This window comes from Echiichthys vipera (genome assembly GCF_963691815.1).
Source record: "Echiichthys vipera genome assembly, chromosome: X".
NCBI lineage: Eukaryota > Metazoa > Chordata > Actinopteri > Perciformes > Trachinidae > Echiichthys > Echiichthys vipera.
Window position 1 is genome coordinate 10,027,632 of NC_139825.1, and position 26,504 is coordinate 10,054,135.

The 26,504-nt window shown below is 42.0% G+C and overlaps 1 protein-coding gene across 1 annotated transcript in view; it reads left to right on the forward strand.

Annotated features, from left to right (window-relative positions):
• The first annotated feature begins 666 nt into the window (after positions 1-666).
• Positions 667-26,504, forward strand: part of elk4 (ETS transcription factor ELK4) — a 43,260-nt gene continuing 17,422 nt past the window's right edge. The window contains exons 1-2 of the mRNA XM_083939667.1: positions 667-832; positions 13,342-13,556. Of these exons, the coding sequence (XP_083795793.1) occupies positions 13,350-13,556 (207 nt within the window). The 5' untranslated portion in view covers positions 667-832; positions 13,342-13,349. The remainder of the gene's footprint in view (positions 833-13,341; positions 13,557-26,504) is intronic.

A 26,504-nucleotide genomic window follows, 5' to 3' on the forward strand; every position in this document is an offset into this window, starting at 1 on the left:
TAAGGAACTCGGATGTATTATAGATAGAAAGAACGATAGATAGATAGATGGGTAGATAAAATAATAGGTAGATAGAATAATAGATAGATAAAATAATAGATAGATAGATAAAATATTAGATAGATAGATAGATAGATAAATAGATAGATCTCAAGCTTAAAATGAAATGTTTGCACTCCCTGTGTATATTTTGTTGTATGTTTTGTATATATGTGTTTTTCATGCCAACATTGTTGATAAAATGATCAAATGCATTCACTTTGGCACTCGTTTTTAATTTTATTTTTTTTTCACTGGCAAAAAATTGCTAGTGGAACTTCTGATTAGCTGGTGATCAAAAAAGTTAATTTAGAACCCTACTAATATTCTGTGAGACTATTTTAATGTTTTCTCTGAGTTGCCTGTCACTCTTTATTAGGTACTGTGATTATACTTCTACTTCAACGATTACGTACATCATTAAAGAGCATTTTCGAATTGCAACTCAAATAATGTATTAATGCGTCATATCTACATTAAAAACAACTGCTAGTACCATCCACGGTACCAACACAAAAAATCTCTATTAGGTCTCCGGGTAAACGCAGGTGCGACAGATTTCGATTATGAGTTGTACGAGGAGCATTGAATGCATCATTATTTCCTGTTCAAAGGATATATCGTCAGTAGAAGCCACAAACAGTTTAATGTATTTCATGTTCAGGTATTTCTTTCACACTCAGTTTGAAACTTGTTCCCTGAGCAATGGCGCAATAGAAAGCTTTCAGCAATGTTTTGGGAATATTTCGACGCAGCTGGACGACTCGGAGATTCAGCGGGCTGTACAAGCGAGGTAATGTTAGCAGACTAGCTAATGTGAAGCTAGCTAACAGCTAACTTACACTTAGAGCAAACTAACGTTGATGCTTTGGTTTGTTTCTCTCCTCGACTCTTTACACACATGCTGAACACGACAGGAGCATTTGAACTCCACGCTGAGACCTGACACTGAAATATCTGGAGTCTGTTGACGGTAACCGAACTAACGTTAGTCATCAACAAGTGGTCTTTTATTTTGCAGTGTGTGGGTCCCGGGGCTGTCTGACAGTAGAAACAGTCATTGATAAGCCAGTAACATTACAGGACCTATCTGCTGTTATCTCCGTGCTCCGTAGTTAATGTTTGCTGTCAATGTCAGACGTTACATAACGTTCATTGGTAACGTTAATCTTTTTCCTTGACAGCAGTTTTTGACGCCGTCCTATTTTCTTTGCCCCGATATCACCGGTTTTAACATGAGAGAGAGAGAGAGAGAGAGAGAGAGAGAGAGAGAGAGAGAGAGAGAGAGAGAGAGAGAGAGAGAGAGAGAGAGAGAGAGAGAGAGAGAGAGAGAGAGAGAGAGAGAGAGAGAGAGAGAGAGAGAGAGAGAGAGAGAGAGAGAGAGAGAGAGAGAGAGAGAGAGAGAGAGAGAGAGAGAGAGAGAGAGAGAGAGAGAGAGAGAGAGAGAGAGATATCGATCTCCAGCCCAGCAGGTCCGGATGAGTCAGGGCAGATTTATTCGTCCCTATAAGAAGCGTATACGCATACACTTATTTACAGATATTGACAGGGAAAGCACAAGTCACATTCAGCCTGTAACGTGGAGTGGACCAAATACCACATGACAATCCAGCAACTCATATCAGTCATTATTAGGGTTAATTACATAGCAGCGTGTGTCAGCTTAGTGGTAGTGACTTCTTGTGTGGCTCTTCTAGGCAATATGACAAACCCTCAGCAGTCGGGATATGTATTGCAGGAAGAATGTATACAAAACCTGCAAGAGGAGATTAAAAACAAAGACTAAGCACCAGATAAATAGAAATTCTTCACTTGCAGAAGTGATATCTCCATGATATTTGTGAGAGTCACTGCTAAGGTAGTCACAATACCAGAATTATTAAATAACTACTACTTATTAAATAAGAACTATTAAATTAGTCACCATCTATTTTGGTTAACAATTAATTGTTTTGAGTAATTTTTTTAAGAAAAATCTCTGATTCTACAAATGTGAATATTTCCTCCTCTATGACAGTAAATAGAATATCTGTGAGCTTTGGGAAACACTGATCAACACTGGTCACCTTTTTTCTGCCATGTTATGCCCAAATAACTAATCGATTAAATAAGAAAATAATCAACAGATTAATTGATAATGAAAATAATCTTTAATTCTAGCCCTACACACAATACTAGCATAAAATAACTGATACTCAACAGCTCTTTCAATATCACGACAAAAAGAAAAAAAGTACTTTGCACACAAAATAGGATCATATTGCCCCATTTTTTTAAAATTAAAGACCTATTTAAGAATTAGATTGCAGATCTGCTTTTTACGGCTTTGACACTTTTGAAAACCTTAGTTACTGCATTAACTTGGGTGCAACTCCTTTCCATGCTTGCATTGCATGTGAACTGACTATTGAGAAGGGGCTCTAAGCCAGATCTAATGGACAGAAGGTATAATTTTATAACACCACGAAACGGTGACTTGCTGGACTTTTCAAAATTAAAATGTGCACAATAACTGAACCAGCACAAGACGCATCGTTATAACATTTGCATTTGGATGGCTCGGGCCATAACAAGTAATATTCAGTATGCATTATGGCAGTGAACATGTCTATGGAGTTATGACAGCTGACAACCTCAGAGGGTACCTCTCCTAAATGGCTCAAAGATTAACCTACCATAAATCTCTCTCTCTCTCTCTCTCTCTCTCTCTCTCTCTCTCTCTCTTTAATATATATATATACATATATATATGGCCAGCTTACCACTCTGCTGACTGGTTTCCGGTAACCTGCAACAACATGTTTGTACTATGTCTGTGTTGTTAATGGCTGTACTGATATCTTCTCAGCATCTCAAGTGTATGTTTTAAATTGTTGACGTTTTATTGATCTCTAAACCCAGGCTTAAGTCTCATTATATTAGGTCTGAGTTTACTTTGTGGAACCGCTAGGAAGTTTACACAGATCAAGGTTTTTGTATGAAATCTGGTTGTTTGGAACAGCACGACAACAATAGAGATGGTGATGTGGGGCTTGGTATCAAACTTTAATATTTTTTCCGGTATTCATCAAAATATGCCCATTTGATCGAGTATTGCACACTATTAAGTAGGCCTACCTACCGAAAGTTGGAATTGAATTTCTGGCCAGGCAAATATTAATACTTTAATACTAAGTTAGTATTATATTAATACTATACTATTTCAATACTTTACCTTGGTACTATGCAAAGACACCTGCAATGCCATCGCAGCTCTATGCTAAAATCAAATAAAGAAAATACTGAAATTTTAAGATGGTGTTGAAGTCTTGTCTCGTCCTGTGGACAAAATATTGTGTATAGTCTCGTGAGATGAGGGTCTTGTCACACCCCTTGAGGGCTGTAGCTATCAAATCCTTTTGTAATCGAGTATTCTACTGATAATTCCATCGCTTGATCAAGTAATAGAATAAAAAAAGAGTGTGTGTGTGTGTGTGTGTGTGTGTGTGTGTGTGTGTGTGTGTGTGTGTGTGTGTGTGTGTGTGTGTGTGTGTGTGTGTGTGTGTGTGTGTGTGTGTGTGTGTGTGTGTGTGTGTGTGTGTGTGTGTGTGTGTGTGTGTGTGTCGATTCTGTGATATAAATCGATATTTTGCTTCCACAGAAAGTATCGATTTTTTGGCCCCAAGTATCGATACATTAAGTCCCATTCAAATCCCCCTATTAGGGCGCGCTCACACTGTCCGTCCGTACTGTGCCCCGGGCTTTAGGGTACTTGTCCCACCCCTCCCTCTCCCCCCGCGGGCCAGGTCCATTTGTACTCACACTGCCTGGGCCTCGGCACGAATGCTTCTTGCTGCCTATACATCATCACGCCGTAACACGTCACACGCATTGATCGACGTCATCGCGATGTGTCGCTTTGTTTACAAATCTTTCCATAGACCTCAGAGTTCTTGTGAGTTTTTGTGCGTCTTGTCCGACTGTTTTTAAATATTTTCATCCGACCAAATCTGCAGTACACACTCCACCTCCGCATCACACCAACGTGAACCTTTCGCCGCCATTGTTTTAAATGACCGTGCATGGTCCGTCTTTTTTTTTATTTTTTTTTGCTATTTCCGTACAGGCGCACATACAATGACGTCAGAGCCGCCGTAGGCCTCATGCTCGTGCACGTTCGCACGCTCGTGCTCGTACATGTGTAAACGCGCGTACAAAAGCTCACCTCTCCCAAACGGTCCGTGGCCGGCAAGCTGGCTGCAGCTAGGCGCGGTGTGGTTGCACTCACACTGGTCAAACGAACTAGGCTTTACCAGTGGAACCTGTTTGGGCACGGTACGGATGGACAGTGTGAGTGTGCCCTTAGATCCGCCAGCTGCTAGTGTCGCTTTAGAGCATTTCTAGTCCGTCCAGCCGAGATGGGGACTCGAGATTTGAAGTGCACAATTTTTCTATTACTGTACTCTTTTGGAGCATTAACATCAGGAGCAGAAAGTCATTCCCTCCCACAGAGATGAGTGAGCGACCACACTCCGCAGATGACACGGAGAGCACGTCACCTGCTGCTGCTGCTGCCCGGTCTGCTGCTGCAGTTCCATTACCGTTTGGGATATTGTTTGACTTTAATAACTTCAGGCACAGCCGAAACAAAAGATTCACAGAATGCAACGTCTGTGTGAAGCTCAGCTGCATAAACTATCAATGTTAGCTTGTTACTAATGTTAGCTTTGTGAGAGATTAACTTTTAGATTGCCATTGATTTAAATTACATATTTTTAAAAAGTGTTTTCTTGCCGGTGCTGCCTCCATTTGCTGGCTAACGCCGTTAAACCTGGAGAAATACTTGTTAATTATCAGCTAAAGGCAAGTTTATGTTTCAGGTTTATTGTTGACCGCATAACGTTAATGTTATTAGCTTAAAGCATTATACTGCATTTGAGAGGCTGGAGATTTTTTTATTTATTTCAAAGGAAGAGCTCGCTGACATTAAACCTCTCTTTTTTCAGAGAGCCCTGAGACAGACAGCAGCACGACTGACAACGCTTCTGACAAACATATTGAGCAGCCAATAGAAAATCAATGACTAAAATTCGGTCTGGGCTTTGTTAAAAATCTCACGATTCAATTCGATTTGATATCGATTAAGGATCAAGTAACAAGTACAAAAACACAAGTAAGAATACCAGTTCTTGAATACATCAGTCCTCTGATGCACATCATCAGTAATGTTACCTGAGATCATCAGATGTTTCGGGTCTTTCAAACGTCAGACATCCCACTCAGGCGACCCAGCCACAGTCGATCAAACCGGGCTTGTGTTCAAGTGGCATTCACTTTTCCCCATGGTTGTCCTCTCTGAATCCAGAGCCATCTCGAGGCTTTCTCAGCTGCTTCTGTGATGTTCTTGATGGCTCTGCTCCTTGCTGTTCCTGTGATGCCCAGGGCACTTAGGGCTTTGTGGAGCGAGTGTCCCACAAATCCTCTACTGCCGACTTCGATGGGCATACACCTAGCCTTCCAGCCCTGTGCACGACAGTCGATGACCAGGTTATCATACTTGGTCTTCTTCCTTTCATGGGCCTCCCCCAAGCGGTCCTCCCATGGCACCATCAGCTCCATGATCAAGATGTTCTTTGTGCTCTCTGAGACCAGAAGGATATCTGGCCTCAGGGCGGAGCGGACAATGTTCTGAGGGAACCGCAACTGCCTCTCCAGGTCTACAGAGAGCTGCAAGTCTTTTGCTGATGCCAGGATCCCAGCTGGTGGCTCTTTACGGCCTGCCTTTGGCTGGTCTCCTGCTTTGACAAAAGCGATCGCGGAGGTGGTGTTGCGCACTCGGCCAGAGCTGCTGATCCTTTTGCTGATGGCTTCTGTAATCGGCTTCAGAACCTGGTTGTGGCGCCAGGTGTAACGGCCCTGGCTGAGCGCTTTTGGGCAGCAGCTCAGGATGTGTTCTAGAATGCCTCTTGCGGAACACAATTGGCAGTTAGGGGTCTCCACTTTCCCCCAGGTGAAGAGGTTCGCCGGACTATGGAGGACATCATAGACTGCCCGGATCAGGAAGCTGATGCGGTGTGGCTCAGACTGCCATAGGTCCGTCCAGGTGACTTTGCGGTCCATGGCGTGCTCCCATCTGGTCCAGGCCCCCTGCTGCCCCAGACCAGCCGCTCTGCTTGTCCTTCCTTCCTCCACTGCAGTCCTGACCTCATCCTGTATCTGACTGCGCTTCTCCTTCCCCTTGCACTCCCTGAGCTGAGGTGGTGTTGGGAACATCCCCAGGCCTGCTCTGCCATGGGCCACCACTCCCACCAGCCAGCTCTCTGTGGCGCAGTCGTGATTCTGCGTCCAGTACACCGGACTGGGCACTCCACTTCCTTCCCGTCTTCACCACCACACCTGCCTGGGCCACCTTTGGGTCCCGTGAGTCTCTGAACATCAGCACCTCTCGTGTCCGTGTCACCTTGAACTCCTCTTCCAAAGACTTCAGGGGCAACGTACACAAGTAGCATCCAGAGTATCCTTGGCAATATACCATGCTGGTATATCCACGCTTTAAACTTGCCCGAGAGGCCAAATCTGTCCACTGCTTTGAGCCAGCTGTCCAGTTCCTGGCATGTTGCCTGGACCGATGAGGAGTCTTTGAGGTTGCTGTCAAAGACTTTGCCCAGGCTCTTCACAGGCTTCTCTGAGACTGATGGTATCATTGACCCTTCGATGCTGAAACGGAACCTGTCTGTGACCTTCCCCTTCTTCACCACTAGAGATCTGGACTTGGCTGGTTTAAATCCCATCCGAGCCCAACAGATGAGTCTTTCCAGCCCTTGGAGGATCCACCTGCATCCTGGCACAGACTCTGTGGTGACTGTCAGGTCGTCCATGAAAGTCCTGATTGGGTCCGTGGGCCCCGGCACTCTGGCTCCGCAGACGTCACAATCATGTTCATCGCCAGCGCGAACAAGGTCACGGAGATGGTACAGCCTGTGATTATCCCAACTTCCAACTTTTGCCACTCTGATTTGACTTCTTCCGCTGTGACTCTCGTCCTGAACTGATCATAGTAATCCAGGATCATATCTGCAACGTGGTGTGGCACATGGTGTTTGGTCATGGTGGTTTCAACCAATTTGTGTGGGATTGAGCCACAGTGAGGTCGCCCTTGTTCTCCCTGGCTTCTCGGATGAGTTGGTTCACCACTCCAGTGTGTTCTAGACACCCCGGCACTCCTGAGATCCCTCCCTTTTGCACCGACGTATCTATGTAGTTGTTACTGGAGAGGAAGTCCGCCAGCCACCTTGCTACTATGCTGAAGAAGATCTTGCCTTCCACGCTCAGCAGTGAGATTATCCTGAACTGGTCTTCTATGAATCCTTCTCTTTAGGGATCCAGACACCTTCAGCGAATCTCCAATGCTGAGCCACCTTCCCTCTCCTCCATATGACCCTCAGCATCCTCCAAAGTCGCTTGAGTATCAAGGGACAGTTCTTGTAGACCTTGTATGGGACACCACTTGATCCAGGGGCTGAGCTAGCTCTGGCCTTCTTCACAACTTCCTGGACCTCTTTCAGAAGTGGCCCCTTGGTGTCAAAATCCTTGGTAGGAGGTGGTGGTTCCACAAGGAAATCACACTGGCCCAGATCTTCCTGTCTGCAAGGGTCGCTGTAGGTGTCGTGGAGATACAGGTCTATTTCTTCTTTGGAGCAGCCCAGGTTCCCATCCCGTTTCTGCCCCAGTAGTTGCTTCAGATCATTTTTTAAATAATTATCTATTTAGTTTCATGCCTTATGTACAGCCATGGTATAACTCATAGCATGAAAAAACTTGACACTGCTTTAACACTGAACTACAGTGCATGTACATTTAAATTGTGTTTCTTTCCTCTTGGAAATTGTAAAATAATTCTTAACATTTTGAGTAATAAAACATCAGCTCAATAATACTAGTACATGGTGTGTACAAAAGTATTAAAAAAAATTACAGTGCTGTATTAACACTGAACTAAATTGCATGTATGTATTTATTTCCGCTTGGAAACTTTAAATAAATAACTCATAGCATTTTAGGCAAAAAAACCCCAAACATCTGAGAATATAACACCAGCACAATAATACCAGTATGGTATACAAAAGTAAAATAAATGTATATATGGCAGTGCTGTATTGAATGTAATGTATTTGTACTTGAGTTATGTACAGTATTTCTTATTTCTAAGCTCACATGACATTCTTGAACAATAACACAAAAAAAAACAGGTGCGTTAATTTCTAGTTTCAAACTAGGTGTGTACAAATAAAGCATCCGCACAATAATACCAGTATAAGGTGTAAAAAAGTAAATAAATAAATAAATAAAACAGACAGTATTACATGAAATGTAGGCCTATGTAAAGGGGTTATACAAATAAAATCGCTTAATGTTTGGAGTGGCGTCCAGCCTAGCCATTTTCCAGACACTCTACTGCAGAGGATTCTGCATATAGCAATGTACTTGAATGATATTTTGATCACTTTGCATGTATGGCGCTAGAGAGCACGTACCAAACACGCTTTGTGTTGCACTTAATCAATTGTAGAACGCACATTGAAAATGTAATGTAAATGGGATGAATTTTGTGCTATCAGGCTGCCTTCCTGTTGCCAGTAGGTGGTACTGTGGCTGTTGGTCAATATTTGCATGTGTTTTTCTTCAGGCCTGAACTCTCGTCATGTCTGGAAAATTTGGTGCAGTTTGGACAATGTATGTTGACGTTGGAGCTACTTTCTGTTTCAAGGCAAAAGCCCAAAATGGTCGCCATGCCATTACGCAACATGCACAAAACATGCCTTATGTTTCAATACTTGTTGTCAAAAACACAGTGGAAATTTAATGTAAATCAGATGTTTGTCATTTTTCATACTGCCAATAGGGGGTGCTATCACTGTGAGTCAATACTGAGATCTAGGCATGTTCAGGACATGACTCTTTTCATTCATGAGAAATTTGGTGCTTATTGGACCATATGTGCTTAAATAACAGCTACTTCCTTCTTGAAGGCGAAAGGCCAAACTTGGGCACCATGCCACGGGTATCATTTGATCAGCCATGTCTTTAGATGATATTGGCTGATTTTTAAGTTGATCGTTGTTAAAGTATGACACGTGCAAATGTGCGAAAATGGGCATAAAATTAAAAATGGCCGACTTCCTGTTGACTTTAGCTTATTACTCCAAGAGGCTTTTTTGTTCGTCTCAATGAGTTTTATATGCCTGCCGTTTTTCTGAATTTTACATCATTCCTGGGGGAGGGGCTGTAATATAGTGTTTGATAGTAAGGGGCGCTATAATTGTGAGTCAATATTGAGATGTAGGTGTGTTCAGGCCGGGACTCTTGTCATGTATGTGATATTTGGTGAAAGTGGGACTGCTGTCTATAGTCAGGTTTAGGCAACATTCTCTTGTTTGGCCAGAGGGCCGACTTTAGCGCCATGCCACACCCATACGGTGCAGTTAAATCGAAACGCCGAGTATCATTTAATCAGACGTATTTAGATGGTACCGACTGATTTTAAAGTTGATTGGGTTAAACCTAGTTTGTTAAAGTATGACCTGTGCAAAAGTGGAAAAATGGCCATAAAATAAAAAATGTCCGGCTTCCTGTTGAGTTTAGGATATTGCTTCAAGAGGCTTTTTTGTACATTTTGATGAGTTATAGATACCTACCGGTTTTCATACATTTTCGTCAATCTGGGAGTCTGGGCTGTTTTCTGGGGGTGCTAGCGAGTCAATTTGCCACGCCCATCTCTGAAAACGAGGAAATGCGTACATTTTTACCATGACTGAATTATTTGTGAAGTTTGGTGAGTTTTTGTAAATGATAAAGCATCCAAAAAGCAGTTCATTTGTTAACGTAATAATAGTAATAAGAAACAAAGTGCTCTGGCCCTAATAACTTGACCTTCGAGGGGGGGCAGGGGGTGCCATTGGCGGGGCGGGGAGAGCATTACGACACGTCTGTATTTTATTTTTATTTTTTTTTTCAAACTTCCCAATACGCCATTTTACTCCTCAATACTTTCTATCTCGGTAGGGTCCAATTTGACTGAAAACAGATTATTTTAATAATTTCCTAAATTAAAAAAAATATTGTAGGCTATCTAACGAAATGTACCTTTTCAATTCATAATTGTAGGCCATAACTTTGCACATAACTTTTTCACAACTTCGGCCAAACGGAAACACCTGCCGACGAATGCAGTCCGAAAATTCGATTAAACATGTTAATAAAAACATGTAGACTTGATAATCAATTCAAACTGCATTTTAACTGCGTGCCAACAGTATAGTCCTATATTAGTATAGCCTTTCCACAACTACAACTAGGCTTTATAAAGTGTGAAATACATTTGCTGCCAGTTATTTTATAGTTAATGTGTGTGTTTTTTTCTGTTAACTCAGCTGTATTTCATGGTGTTTCCATTGAGTGACACTGATTCCCAAGTTGAAAAAACTTAGCTCTACTCACAGGTGATAGTTGGCGTAGGAATGTGCATGCTTCTCTGCAAATCATTTTTCTATAAATACCAACGTTTGCCACTGCACATTTTAACGCACATTTCTGCCTGTCTACGGGAGGTTTTTGTGCGCAGCGAGCTTTATAAATGAGGGCCCCTGATGATCAGCCAAAGTGAAAACACCTGAGTGTGTACATCTTGTGTAGCCTTTAACCTCAGCGTAGGATCACACTGAAAAACATGTGAAGACTGCAGCAGAAATGCCAGATGCATTTTAGCTGAGCTGAAAGTAACAAAGTGATACAGTTAATTATGAGCAAATTCAGTTTTATTTGTCACTGTGTTGTCAGTAACCTTGATCAGCAGCCCCTCAAGGCTTGCTAGTGGTCAAGGCTTGCTAGTGGTCAAAGTAACATTTGTAGCACATTTGCAGCAATAATTCTCTATCATTTGTTTGGTGGGCTTCCCTAAGGTCCAAGTAGGACTATATAATGGAATATGTAGGTTATGATATATCCATTTTAAAATGTCTGCACTGAAAGTTCTATAGTAGGAATTGTAGAAAATTGTCAGGCCGGACTGCAGTATCTCAGTTCATGTAGGACACCTTCTGTAGTTGAATATTATCTAGTGCAATAAAATGTTTTTTTGTGAAATGATTTGGAGCTGTGATGATAGCACAGTATTGAAAAGGGTGATGATTATTTTATTCACTGTACCGTGGATACCAATACCCTTAGATGATAGTTTCTATCCTTGAAAGGTGTTTTGTGAGTGGCTTTCCACAGAATGTTATTCTTTACCGCTTTTTATTTTCACAACCATGGTATTTTGCTGCTCTTTAAAAGCCAGATGTGAGCAAGATGTTTGGCATTGACTAGGCCTAGTTAGCAGCCACAGTGTTACATTTCATAGATGTCGTTAAAAGAAAAATTGGCTACCTATTTATTAGGTGTCATTTTCTTATTTCCGAATAATTGGTTTAAATGCCTTAGTATTTAACCTCTTTTAGAGGGGTGAGGGTTGGGGGTGGGATGTCCAAGTGAATGTGAAGTTTTACATCACCTGAAAACTGGGAACCTGGAGATTAATTTCAGATGCAGGTCAACAAGTTATGTAGTCATAAATCTTTAATAAACATTGTGTTTTGGTTAGAGGCCTATTCATTGGGTACAAGAGCTTAGAATGTTATGATATCAGTTTATGATCCCCATTCCCTTCTATTATGTCTCATTAGTTGTTGAAGCAATGTCTGGGTTGATAGTTTGTTTCAGTGGTGTTAAATGTAATGTTTTTACCACCTCAAAAATTGATAAAATCAAAAAAAAAGCCATCCATTCTCTTAATACTCTAGGTCTCTAGTTTGTGGTTGTAAATTTTCATGTGTACAACAGCTCATTCTACACAAAAAAAAGCTCTCACTACCATGAAATGGCTATTGGGGACTAACATCACCGCACATGAATTCAATTGGGCTCATTGAACCCGCGAGCCAGACCCAATTTATGATTTCAACACTGTTTATGGACTCCAGTATGCATAAATATGACAATACTCCATTTTAGAAAAGGCCAAAATAACGTGTGTGTAATCTATGAGACAAACTGAAAGGAGTCCCTCTGTGAGTTATTAGGCCTACGCACTGCCGTAGACTGTGTTTCTCTCTTCATTAAACCGTCAGAAAAACAACTGTAACACACACACAGACCCACACAGACCGGTCTACACACACACCGAACACACGCACACTCGGGCATAATGTGACTCTGTGTCTCCAACATGCACAGGCTGCAGTGTTTCAGTGAGTTAATTAATTAGCGGCTAATTACGACTGTGCCGGATATACTTTTTGTGCTTTGGATTAGGGGCTGAAACAATTACTAAAAATGCATCGAGGCAAAAGATCTGCCTCGATGATTTGTTTAAATTTCTATCTTGCGTGTTAGGCGGTCTGTTCAGCGCAGGGATCATTGTTCCACATGGACCGTTTTTGCGGATGTGTTAGTGTAAGAACAAGCTAAATCGAGGACAGCCCTGATGTTTTGATAATCAGTTAAACCAAAATGGCAGAAATTGCAGTTTTCAGCCATTTAAATAATATATTAATCATATTAAACTGAATATTTGTCAGATTTGGACTGACAAGAAGACAAGTAATCACCTTGAACTTAAAGAAACTAGTTTGGACATTTTTCACTATTTTCTGACATTTTATAGACCAAACGATTAATAAATTAATCTAGAAAATAATCAGCATTAATTGTTAATACAAAATTATTGCTAATTTCAGCCCTGGTCTGCTTTGAGCTCTGGGCTCCTGGATACTTGTAAAGAGAACGACATTGAAGGTGTTTGACTTTATCCAGCTGTTAATGAAACCACTGTTGAATTGGTTTAGCAGGATGTATGGTGGCTCTATCATCCTGGGAAATGGGAACCACATGAAGCAACAGCGTTTGTACTTGATGTGCACCTGGTCTTGTAAAACAGCCTCTTATGCCTCAGCTGTTAAATAACCATTTGCAGCAATTACACTGCCTTTTTCCCCATACTTAAAGTATTCAACACACTCTGTGGTTTGAGGGGTCTCTTGGGCTTTTTAAAGGCACAGCAGGTAAGGTTGGCAATACTTGTCCTATTGTGGAGCAATTGGATCAGATTGTGTGATCATAAAGATGCTTATTCGCTGAATAAAATATTGTGTCCAAGGAGGGTATTTTATACACTTATAAACCCCATATTGTTATGCTGTGAGCCGGTGAACAGCCTGTGAACAGTGCCAGTCCAGGAGGCTTATGATATTTCTCTTCTCTAACTTCTCTTTTTGTTTTTTTCAGTGAGAGACATGGACAACTCAGTCACCCTGTGGCAGTTCCTTCTCCAGCTCCTATTGGATTCCAGTAATGAGCAGCTGATCTGCTGGACCAATGAGGAAGGGGAGTTTAAACTGCTGCAGGCAGAGGAGGTAGCCCGGCTGTGGGGAGCCCGCAAGAACAAGCCCAATATGAACTATGACAAACTGAGCAGGGCTCTCAGATACTACTACGACAAGGTAAACACATCAAATCCTGTCCTGTAGGACACACAACAATTGGTTCTAGTTCAGTGTTTTATACCTAAGCTCAGTCTTTTTGTGCTGAAGTTTTACACAAAACAATAACTAAGAAATACTGAGTCAACCATCAGCCAGCTGTTGCCTGTGCTCCACACTTTGTGGTTTGCTCACATCTCCTGACCTTTTCATTCTCACAGGAAACCTGTTTGGACACATTCCTAATTAACTCCCCAATACTTCCTAACCCTAACCTAAATATAAGCTTGTGTTGCCTCCAATTTTGTCAAACATCTGACCAATCACAGCCATTTCCGCTGTTTTTGAATGTCTGATGTTGGCCTCTGCTCTGAGTATGCAGAACAATGTCAGAATATGACTGTTGGATTGGCCACGCTGTGGTTGGTAGGCTGGAGCCTTAATCATAGTCTTATGTTATGCCTCTTATTCATTTATTGAGTCCATCCATAGTCATAACCGGCCCTCTTTGGCTGGCAGAAAAAGTATCCTATATATATATATATATATATATACAGGTCCTTCTCAAAAAATTAGCATATTGTGATAAAGTTCATTCTTTTCCATAATGTAATGATAAAAATTAAACTTTCATATATTTTTAGATTCATTGCACACCAACTGAAATATTTCACGTCTTTTATTGTTTTAATACTGATGATTTTGGCATACAGCTCATGAAAACCCAAAATTCCTGTCTCAAAAAATTAGCATATTTCATCCGACCAATAAAAGAAAAGAGTTTTTAATACAAAAAAAAAAAAGTCAACCTTCAAATAATTATGTTCAGTTATGCACTCAATACTTGGTCTGGAATCCTTTTGCAGAAATGACTGCTTCAATGCGGCGTGGCATGGAGGCAATCAGCCTGTGGCACTGCTGAGGTGTTATGGAGGCCCAGGATGCTTCGATAGCGGCCTTAAGCTCATCCAGAGTGTTGGGTCTTGCGTCTCTCAACTTTCTCTTCACAATATCCCACAGATTCTCTATGGGGTTCAGGTCCGGAGAGATGGCAGGCCAATTGAGCACAGTAAGACCATGGTCAGTAAACCATTTACCAGTGGTTTTGGCACTGTGAGCAGGTGCCAGGTCGTGCTGAAAAATGAAATCTTCATCTCCATAAAGCTTTTCAGCAGATGGAAGCATGAAGTGCTCCAAAATCTCCTGATAGATAGCTGCATTGACCCTGCCCTTGATAAAACACAGTGGACCAACACCAGCATCTGACAAGGCACCCCAGACCATCACTGACTGTGGGTACTTGACAGTGGACTTCAGGCATTTTGGCATTTCCTTCTCCCCAGTCTTCCTCCAGACTCTGGCACCTTGATTTCCGAATGACATGCAAAATTTGCTTTCATCCGAAAAAAGTACTTTGGACCACTGAGCAACAGTCCAGTGCTGCACCTGTAGCCCATTTCCTGCACACGCCTGTGCACGGTGGCTCTGGATGTTTCTACTCCAGACTCAGTCCACTGCTTCCGCAGGTCCCCCAAGGTCTGGAATCGGTCCTTCTCCACAATCTTCCTCAGGGTCCGGTCACCTCTTCTCGTTGTGCAGCGTTTTCTGCCACACTTTTTCTTTCCCACAGACTTCCCACTGAGGTGCCTTGATACAGCACTCTGGGAACAGCCTATTCGTTCAGAAATTTCTTTCTGTGTCTCACTCTCTTGCTTGAGTGTGTCAATGATGGCCTTCTGGACAGCAGTCAGGTCGGCAGTCTTACCCATGATTGCGGTTTTGAGTAATGAACCAGGCTGGGAGTTTTTAAAAGCCTCAGGAATCTTTTGCAGGTGTTTAGAGTTAATTAGTTGATTCAGATGATTAGGTTAATCGCTCGTTTAGAGAACCTTTCCATGATATGCTAATTTTTTGAGACAGGAATTTGGGGTTTTCATGAGCTGTATGCCAAAATCATCAGTATTAAAACAATAAGAGACCTGAAATATTTCAGTTGGTGTGCAATGAATCTAAAATATATGAAATTTTAATTTTTATCATTACATTATGGAAAAGAATGAACTTTATCACAATATGCAAATTTTTTGAGAAGGACCTGTGTGTGTGTGTGTGTGTGTGTGTGTGTGTATATATATATATATATATATATATATATATATATATATATATATATATATATATATATATATATATATATATATATATATATATATATATATTTTGGTCTTAGAGCATGTTTTGAGATTGTGACAACAATGAAAGAGTTTATCCAGTGGAGTCCAACTTGGAGCATGTTGTTCTTCACAGATAAAGTAGTGCAGGTGACTGCAGGACTGTCCACGGAATTAATGAATTTGGCATAGATGTACAGCTGTAAGGGTGCTTTGGGGCTTGATATGGGCTTTCAATTGTGATGCTGATATTTAGAGAGCAGGGTGGCCGGTTTCTCATATATAATGCAGTTATCATGTTCTTGTTGTTTGCTGATAAAATGAAACATAAAATTGCTGAAGTTAAATTAACCTTTTTTTTTAACCCTGTTGTTGTCTGCAGTTAGCGTCTGGCATTGTAGGAAATGGCTGCCTCTCCAGTAGTTCTCTGGTTTTTAGCTCTTTTTAGCTCTTTTACCCTATATTAACCTCTTTCTTTCTACTTACTCTTCTTGGGAAGAGAATGTATGTTAGATCCTATGGATATTTTTAACTTTAAGATGCAACAAAGAGCCAGTTTTCTTAATTACTCAAGGGACGAGCTGGGATACAACACGCCGTTCCGGCGGAGCTGTGGAAGAGACCCAGGGGCTGCAAGGCCGGGGCGAGGCTAAAGGCTGAGTGAGCGGAGAATCAGAGGCACCATCGATTCCCTCCGCCATCATTGGGAATGTGAACTCGCTGCCGAACAAGATCGACGAGCTGTCTGTGCTGAACAACCAGCGGATCTACCGTGAGAGCAGCTTGTTCATCTTTACGGAGACATGGCTAAACCACCTTGTACCAGATGCTTACGTGGACCTGCCAGGATTAAAGAAAGTCTCATGGTGCCGGGACCTCGGGCTGCTAGCTGTTAACCTACGGCCATATTATCTGCCGAGGGAGTTCAGTCACATGATCACCGTCTGTGTTTACATCCCTCCCAGAGTGGACGCAGCCACTGCTTGTGACAGGTTCCACTCAGTCACTGCAAGGTTGCAGACACAGCACCCTGAGGCATTTATGATCATCTCTGGGGACTTTAATCATGCAACTTTGGATTCTACCTTGGCTGTTTTTCACCTGATTGTAGACTGTCCCACCAGAAACAACAGAACAATCGATCTCCTGTATGCTAATGTAATGGATGCATACAGAGCGACACCCCTCCCCCAAGTCTGATCACAACCTGGTTCACCTACAGCCACTGTAAACCCCCACCGGTCCAAAAACAGCCGGTGACAACTCACGCCATCAGGAGGTGGTCCCCGATGGAAAGTGCCCTGAGAGACTGTTGCAACACCACAGGCTGGGATGTGCTGATCGACCCACACGGTGAGGACATGGAGGGGATGACACATTGTCTGACGGAGTACCTGAACTTCTGTGCAGACGTGGTCTCCCCTGTCAAGACTGTCCGCTGTTACCCTAATAACAAGCCATGGGTAACGCTGGAAGTTAAGGCTGTCCTCAACAAGAAGAAGGCTGCTTTCAGGAGCAGGGACATGGAGGCCATGAAGGCAGCACAGCAAGAGGTGAAACACTGTGTGAGGGAAGCTAAGGACAGCTACAGGAGAAAGGTAGAGCAGAAGCTAAGGGAGAACAACGTGAGGGAGGTCTGGGAAGGTGTGAGGACCATCACAGGTCACAACACAAATACCAGAAATACAGGGGAGACAATGGAGAGGGCCAACAAGCTGAATAACTTTTTCAACAGGTACCCAGGACCGCCTGCAGTTTGCGTACCAGCCAGATGTTGGTGTGGAGGATGCCATCCTCTACATGCTGCACGAGTCCACTCCCATCTGCATAAGGAAAGCGGCACAGCGAGGATTCTCAACAATTCCCCCGCAACGAAAACTTTCCCTATAACAGGCAGGAACGTCGGACAGACCCAGCTCTGTGGAGGATGGCCAGCTGTCTTGACCGGTTGAGGAGAAAGAAAAGGAGAGAGAAAGATAGAAAGACAAAGACAGACAAAAGACAGAGAGACAGACACAATTCCAGAGATGCAAGCAACCAAAGAATAACAGTAACTATACAATATCTATAGTAATGTGAATATGACTCATATGTTATGGCAGTTAATAAAGCAGAATAGTAGGAACAAGCACATCTAAGGTGATAGAATATGAAAATGATAATAATTATGACAAACATGATCAATGACGAGTAGCGGCAATAGCAGCTACGATACAGCTAGACATATCACTGATGGTGTTTTTATGGCTACAAAATTTATAATTTATAAGACTAGTGATAGTATATATGACTAATAGTTATAGAAGTAGCAGGAAGCGTCCTGCAGGACCACGGCAGCAGGCACCACCACGATCAACAGAGACCTGCGAGACGACAAAGCACAAACAACTCCGGGGAAGAAGTTGAATTAGTAACATGCATTGATGAGACATGAATGATACAGACAGAGAGGAGAGAAGCTCAGAGTATCAGGAAAAGTATTATCCCCTGGCAGACTAGGCCTATAGCAGCATAATTAAGCAGAACAAACTCAGCTTTAAAAATAACAACATAGCTGAGGGCTCGTAAGCCCTAGCTGTAAGCTATATCAAAGAGGAAAGTTTACTCTTAGATATAGGGACAGTGTCTGCCTCCCGAAAAACACTTGGGAGTTGGTTCCACCAGAGAGGAGCTTGGTAGCTGAAGGCTCTGGGCCCATTCTACTTTTGGAGACTCTAGGAACGACGAGTAGTCCTGCATTCTCAGAGCGCAGCGATCTAGTCGGGTAATACGGTACTATGAGCTCTTTAAGATACGACAGAGCCGGACCAATAAGAGCTTTATAGGTAAGAAGAAGGATTTCTATTCTAGATTTTACAGGTAGCCAGTGCAAAGAGGCTAATACAGGAGAAATATGTTCTCTTTGATTTGTTTTAGTTACATGAGCTGCAGCATTTTGGACCAACTGGAGACTCTTAACAGACTTATTGGAGCAGCCTGATAATAAGGAGTTACAATAGTCTAGCCTAGAAGTAACAAATGCGTTGACTAGATTTTCTGTATGTTCCTAATTTTGGCAATATTACGCAGGTGAGAATATGCAGTCCTTGTTGTTAATTTTATGTGAGAATTGAAGGACATATCCTGGTCATAAATAACACAAATTTTTGGAGTGCTTCCTTATAATATTTCCTAAGGGAAGCATATATAAGGTGAATAGAATTGATCCGAGGACAGAACCCTGTGGGACTCCGTGGCTGACTTTAGTGTGCATGGGAGATTTGTCGTTAACATATACAAACTGAGATCTATCTGATAAATAAGACTTAAACCAGCTTAATGCAGTTCCCTTAATGCCAATTAGATGCTCCAGTCTCTGTAGCAGGAGGTGAGGGTCAATAGTGTCGAAGGCAGCACTAAGATCTAGTAACATATAGTAATTAGTAAAATTATGTAAAAAGTCACACAGCTGATTGGCGACTAATTTCTCAAGGATCTTAGAAGAGAAAAGGAAGGTTAGATATAGGTCTATAGTTGGCTAGTACCTCTGGATCAAGACTGGGCTTTTTAAGAAGAGGTTTAATAACAGCTATTTTAAAAGACTGTGGTACATAACGTCATAAAGACATGTTAATCATATCTAATACAGGAGTGCTAACTGAAGGTAACACTTCTTTAAGTAACCTAGTTGGAATAGAGTCTAGGAGACAAGTAGAGGGCTTTGATGCTGAAATAGTAGAGGTTAATTTGTTAAGGTCAACTGTAGAAAAGCAGTCCAAGAATATATCAGGTCTTACAGTTGTTTCTAAGGTTCCTGGGTTTGAAGAAAATTTGGTGCCAAGCGAGTTGATTTTGTCTCCAATAGTTATACTTTGATCATTAAAGAAGGTCATGAAGTCGTTACTACAGAGGGTTTTAGGAATACAAGGCTCAATAGAGCTGTGGCTCTCTGTCAGCCTGGCTACAGTGCTGAAAAGAAATCTAGGATTGTGGCAAAGTGATGGCCCCTCTTCTCTTCACCCTGTACACCTCAGTACACCTCAGACTTCTGCTACAAATCGGAGCTGTGTCACATACAGAAGTACGCCAATGACACAGCCATCATGGGATGTATTAGGGGTGACAGAGAGGAGGAGTATCGGAGTCTGGTGGGGGACTTTGCTCTCTGGTGGAAGAAGGAGCAGGTAATTTATTTTGGGAGGTCAAGACCCAGGCCGCGACCAGTCCTGCTAGAGCAGACCTTGGCGTTGTACGGCCCGCGGGCCACATCCGGCCCTTTGGTTGACTTTGACCGGCCCGTGTAAGGTTAATTGGAAATTACAAAATAAACATATTGTCTTATTTTACCTCATGCATGGACTGAAGCTGCGTTGCTTTTATTTTGAAGTTGTTTTTTATTCACGTACATGATGACGCAATACGTATATCAAGACGTGCACATGCGCATGATTGGATCATTGTCGCTAGCAAGTCACAAGACGACTTTAGCCCTCAGAAATGTCCGCTGCTAAAAAAAGAAAGGTAGATGCCGAATGCAGGGTTTTCAACAAAAACTGGACTGCTAAGTATTTATTTACTGAAGTCGGAGGTAAAGCAGTGTGTTTAGTTTGCGGGGAGCAGATCGCCGTGTTTAAGGACTACAATTACGAGACGAAACACGTGGAGAAATACAAGAACGTGACCGATGCTGAGAGGACGCGGACATCGGAAGCTTTGCTAGCTAAACTGCAAAAGCAGCAAGGCTTTTTTACCAAGCTTCACACATCCAGGGATGCTGCTACCAAGACCAGCTTTGTGATATCGCACAAAATCGCTAAAAACAGTAAGCCGTTCTCAGAGGGGGAGTTTGTCAAAGAGTGCTTGGTGGACTCTGCAGCACTAATATGCCCTGAAAAAAAAGCAGCATTTGAGAAAGTCCCGCTGTCCAGGCGAACCGTGTCGAGAAGGGTCGAGGACATTGCGGGGAATCTGGAGCTTCAGCTGCAACATGAAGTGGTAAGTTTTGACTTTTTCTCCTTGGCTTTGGACGAAAGCTGTGATGTCCGTGACACAGCCCAGCTACTGGTATTTGTCCGCGGGATAACGCCGGACTTCAAGATAACGGAGGAGCTGGCGGCAATGCGGCCGATGAAAGGGACAACTACAGGGAGCGATCTCTTCAAGGAGGTAAATGCGTGCATGGACACACTTGGACTGAAATGGGACAGACTGGCAGGTGTCACAACGGACGGTTGTTCAAATCTCACAGGGAAAAATGTTGGACTTTTAAAACGTATGCAAGATAAAGTGACTGAAATCGACGCAGATCAGAAATTTGTGTTTTTGCATTGTATTATTCACCAACATGTGTTGTGCAAGTCAGTGCTAAAAATTAACCATGTCGTTGATGTTGTTACTAAAATAGTAAACTTCATCAGGTCACGGGCATTGAATAACAGACAGTTTGTCGCACTTCTGCAGGACCATGAGTCTGAGCATAGTGACATAGGCTACCACACAGCTGTCAGATGGCTCAGCCTGGGCAAAGTGCTAAAAAGAGTTTGGGACCTGAAAACAGAGATTCAAGAGTTTTGTGAGAAGAAAGGCAAAGACATCCCAGAGCTCTCAGATGAGAACTGGATGGCAGATTTTGCATTTGCTGTTGATGTGACTGCACTGATGAATGACCTGAACACCAAACTGCAAGGCAGGGGCCTTTTTGTCCATGAAATGCACACCCTGGTGAAGGCTTTCATGAGAAAGATTAGGTTTCTTTCGAGCCAACTGGAGAGCAACAATCTCACTCACATGCAAACACTGAAAGAAGTCACACCATCAGCTGATCACCTCCGCAGGTACTCATCCATGTTAGGAGCATTGCATTGTGAGTTTTCAAGGAGATTTGAAGATCTCAGAACAATCGAGGATGAAATGTACATGATTTCCTCTCCATTTACCTGCAATGTGGTTGATGCACCCACTGATGTGCAGCTGGAACTCATTGACCTGCAGTCTGATGCAGTACTGGCAGAGCACTTTAAATCAGGATCTCTGCTGGATTTCTACTCTTCTCTCAAGGAGGAGAACTTTTCAAACATGAAGAGACATGCTCAGAAGATGTTGGTTCTCGTTGGCTCCACCTACATATGTGAACAAACGTTTTCAATGATGAAGTTTACAAAATGCAGTGATCCTCTCTCACTGACGATCATCTGTCAGCTGTGCTTCGCATCTCCACCTCAGACATTCAACCTGACTTTGATGCACTCGTTAAAGCCCAGCAGAGACTAGATTTCTCTCACTGAACAAGAAAAAAGAATTTAAAAATGTAAGAAGGTGGAAGTTTTAAAGCAGGTTTTTATGGTTGAGTTGTGCATGATTCTAATTGTAGTGTGGTTATTTTTATTTGCATGTTTAGTGTGTTTTTATGATGTTGTTTTAGTGATTTATTTATTTCATTACATGCTTTTCTTCAGAGATATTGATTACCTGATTGCCTGCATCAAAATTTATTGGATAAATGTCACAGATGGTAAAAAAACGTTCACATTTTGTTTACCATTGTTTTGGGAAAATTTGATTGAATAAATGACATTTTTTGCAAGGCAAACTCACTTTTTCATTGCTTAATTATGATATATACTCTTACCAGCTTGTCAAAACAATGCAATTTACTGCTTTTTATAAAGAAATACAATTAATAATATGAAGAATTGAGTTCAGCCTTTTGGCCGGCCCTCCACAATATTTTCAGTTTCTCATGTGGCCCCATAGAAAAAATAATTGCCCACCCCTGTGCTAGAGGGAGCTGAGGTGGAGGCGGTGGACTGGTATACAAATACCTCAGGCTGTGGCTGGACAATTAACTGGACATGACAACACACACCGGCTACCTGTACAGGAAGACACAAAGCAGGTTGTACTTCCTGAGGAGACTGCGGTCCTTCAACATCTGCAGCAAACTGCTATGCTACCAGTCTGTAGTCACCAGTGTCCTCTTCTACACTGTGGTGTGCTGGGGGGCCAGCATATCCAAGAAGGACACCTCCAGACCGGATAAACTGATCAGGCGGGCTCAGAACTCCTTTGTCCCTCAGGCCATCATCCTCTACAACTCCTCACTTTGCTTTACAATTTGGCATCGTAAATTTCTTGTGATTCTGCTGACCATATTTGAGAGGAAAAGTTATGAAAAACATGATAAAAATGGGTAGTCACAAGAATTATGACATCCTTGTTCGAGGTATTGACTATTTCTTCATAATTTAGTGTTACATTAGTGGGAGGATTATACCAAGGAAATATCAAATTAATCCGATAAGAGTTCGAAAAAGTTTGAATAAAATACATGAAACTCGCACAAAATTCAAAATGGCTGACTTCCTGTTGGGCGTTGTTAATAAAAGCTCATGGGTAATATGGCTGAAATGATTAAAGCTATGTGGGTAATTTTGTGAATATCAGAGCAACTTTGTTTCAACTGATGCCTTCCAGGCGTTAGGGCCAGCTGAACACACATGGACCAAATCACTGTATATTTTAGCAATATTTAAGGGTTTTCATGTTTCTGCCAAGTTTTGTGCACTTTCGAGTATAACAAGTGCGCTAAAAATGTGTGCTCAAAGTAATTAGGGGGCGCTAAAGACCAGACGTGCCACACCCAAGTAAAATTATAACATCAAATCAAAAACCTAATTGTCCACAGTTTCGTGCATTTTTGTGCATTCTAAAGGCCTCTAACATGTTCGGAAAATGAAAATTAATTCACAAAATCCTAGATGGCCGACTTGCTGTTAGGCGAAAAAGAATTTAAAAATATCAATCAGTTCTTTAAGATGAGAGCAATGACCTCACTAAATTTTGTGATCATCAAAATAGCCTTTTCTCAATCATGGCGTGAGTTTGGGGGCGCTATGGAGCCAGAGGACCACACACGAGCCCAATTAGTACAGAACTTTGCAATTATTGCCACCTCTAACCTGTGTGCCAGTTTCGGTGATTTTTTGAGAATCCCAAGCCCCAAAATGCAACGAAGTTTGACGCATAAAGCTGACTATCTGTTGTCAGTAGGTGGCGCTATGACTATGACTCAATTTCAGCATGTAGAGGTCTTCAGGCCTGGACTGTTATCCTGCATGTGAAATTTGGGGCAGTTTGGACTAGGGTTGAAACGATTACTTGAGTAACTCGAGTTACTTGATTACAAAAAATCCTCAAGTTTAAATCTCTGCCTCGATGATTCGTTATTCATTAATTCCTATCTCAAGCGTTATGCAGCCTGCTCAGTGCAGGGATAATTGTTCCACACTGACCGTTTTTGCACAACACTACATCCGCAAAAGGCAGAGAATAAGTTTGGGATCAGTTCACACTTAAAAAGAAGCCAAAAAGGTGCAGTTAGTCAAACGGTTAACTAGAACTGTTATACCACAACAGCACCACACCGATGATTCAGCATCTGAGCTGAAAGCACTTCACAGAGTGCCGTTGTTCCGGTTTAAGGAGGGCGGTTGTCGTAGTTACGGACAAAATTTAAGAGAATTTGTAACGTTGGCTGTCCTTGTGAATGTCTCTGTTTAGTTTTTCATGAATGTTAAACATAACTTCACCTACCTGATCAGTCTTTATTAGGGATGTCCGATAATATCGGCCCACCGATATTATCGGCCGATATTGAGTCAAAAATGTAATATCGGGAATTATCGGTATCGGGTTTTTACAACCGATGTTGTTCTGTAGGCTTCAGTTTTTCCGAGTGTACCTGAATGCAACACGGGCCGTTTACAGGCGCGTGCTTGATGACGTATAACAACAACAACACGCTTCACTCGTAGGTTGCTAACCGTGGCTAACAAGCTTCAGCTCTCCCGGTGCATGAGATGTCCGAGGTTTGGAAGTATTTCCAAGTGTCATCTACTAACAGTATATGTGCGCTTTGCAATGACTGCAAGGCGTTAGTTATGAGAGGAGGAAACAAGGCGTCTTCCTTTAAAACATCAAATTTGATCATCCACCTCCAGAAGAATCATGCGGAGTTAAACGCTACATCTGTGCAGCAAAGTGATGAAAAGAAGCAACAGTCGACACCGAGAAAAAACCTTTTTCTATCGTTCAGGATGCCGGATTCACCAAACGTGTGGAGTTCCTCGAGCCCCGTTATGTCCTTATAACGCCCAGTCAGAGTGTTTCTCAGACCAGTGCTTACCTGAATTGCACAGCATTGTTTACTGTCACGTCGAGAAGGTAATTTCTGGTGCTGTATCCGTTAGATCCACTACAGGTTAGCATGTTGAGCTTGACTGCTAATTTATTGATTGTATTATTTGCCAAGTTACGGCTCAGTCGTTACTCAGTCTGGAAAAAGAAAACTAAGTTTGTTTACTACTCTGGACTGAAGCTATGCATCGTCCTTGTTGTGATGTTGTCTGTATTGTGTTTGAGGCAAAATATTCTCTCTAAAAACACGAACAAATAAATGAATGGCCCTTTTTTCAATAACTTATTTTGTACAGACTGTGTTTACAATTTGAAAAGCCGTGTTGCATTTATGTATGCATCCAGTGGGGCATCACAATAAAATTAGGCATAATGTGTTAATTCCATAATGGGTGATATGTGATGAATTTTGGTGTAAAAAGGCTGCATATATCGGTATCGGGTGATATCGGTATCGGAAATTAAGGGTTGGACAATATCGGAATATCGGATATCGACAGAAAAGCCAATATCGAGCATCCCTAGTCTTTATAGTTTTGTTTGAGGAAATGTGTCATTGGCGTTTTGTACGTTGTTTGTTGTTACGGTAAACAGGAAGTGAGCAAGTCGCTCCTCCTGTTAAATCAATCTCTAATTCATTTTCTAAATGAATCTATTTGTCTTTAAACCTGTTTGAGTAAACACGAGTGTCACATAGAATTTTATGCACCACTTTGAGTTGTTTAAATATTAAACTTATTCATGGTAAACTGCGAGTGTATTGCTTTCAACACACACACACACACATCTCGTCTCTCTCTTTCTCTCTCTCTCCCTCTCCCTCACGCACACTCAAACACACACACACACATCCCCTGTACCTAATATATTTTTTTGCAAAATAACACAAATTATAATCATTTTTTTATCCGATTACGCGATCAATTGATGGAATAATCAATAGAATACTCAATTACAAAAAGATTCGATAGCTGCAGCCCTAGATTGGACAATTAAAACTTGAGCTACGGCAACTTCCTTTTTCAAGTTTTGGGCAAAATTCAACGCCACGCCACATCGAGGACGTTTCATGTATCCTCAAAAGCTTCGCAATCTAGCATCACAAAGGTCTTTAGAGGCAACCTACCAGATTTGAAGTCACTCTGGATAATTCTCTAGGAGGAGTTTGTTAAAGTACAACACCTCTGACAGACTTCACTTTGCAAAAAAAATCCCACAGTAAATCCAAAATGGCCAACTTCCTGTTGGGCTTAGGGTATTGCTCCATACTTTACATCTGCCCACCAAATTGTATACATTGCCATCAAATTTAAAGGTGGGGGCAGTGACTTTGAAATATTCTAGGGGTCGCCCTTTAGCCAATTTACCCCACGCAAGCCCAAGACCCATATCAGGTATTACGTTTATACACTAATGATGCATGTGCAACTTTTTGTGCGCTCAAGAGCATGATTAGCACCTCAATCTTAAAGTAATTAGGGGGCACTATACAGCCAACATGCCACACCCAAGAACAATTGTGGCATCAAATCGAGGCAATTCCTAGTTTGAACATGGGTGAAACATTTCGTTAGTTTTTTTACATCTTAAAGCCCTCAAACGTGTTCGTAAAATGAAAATGAAT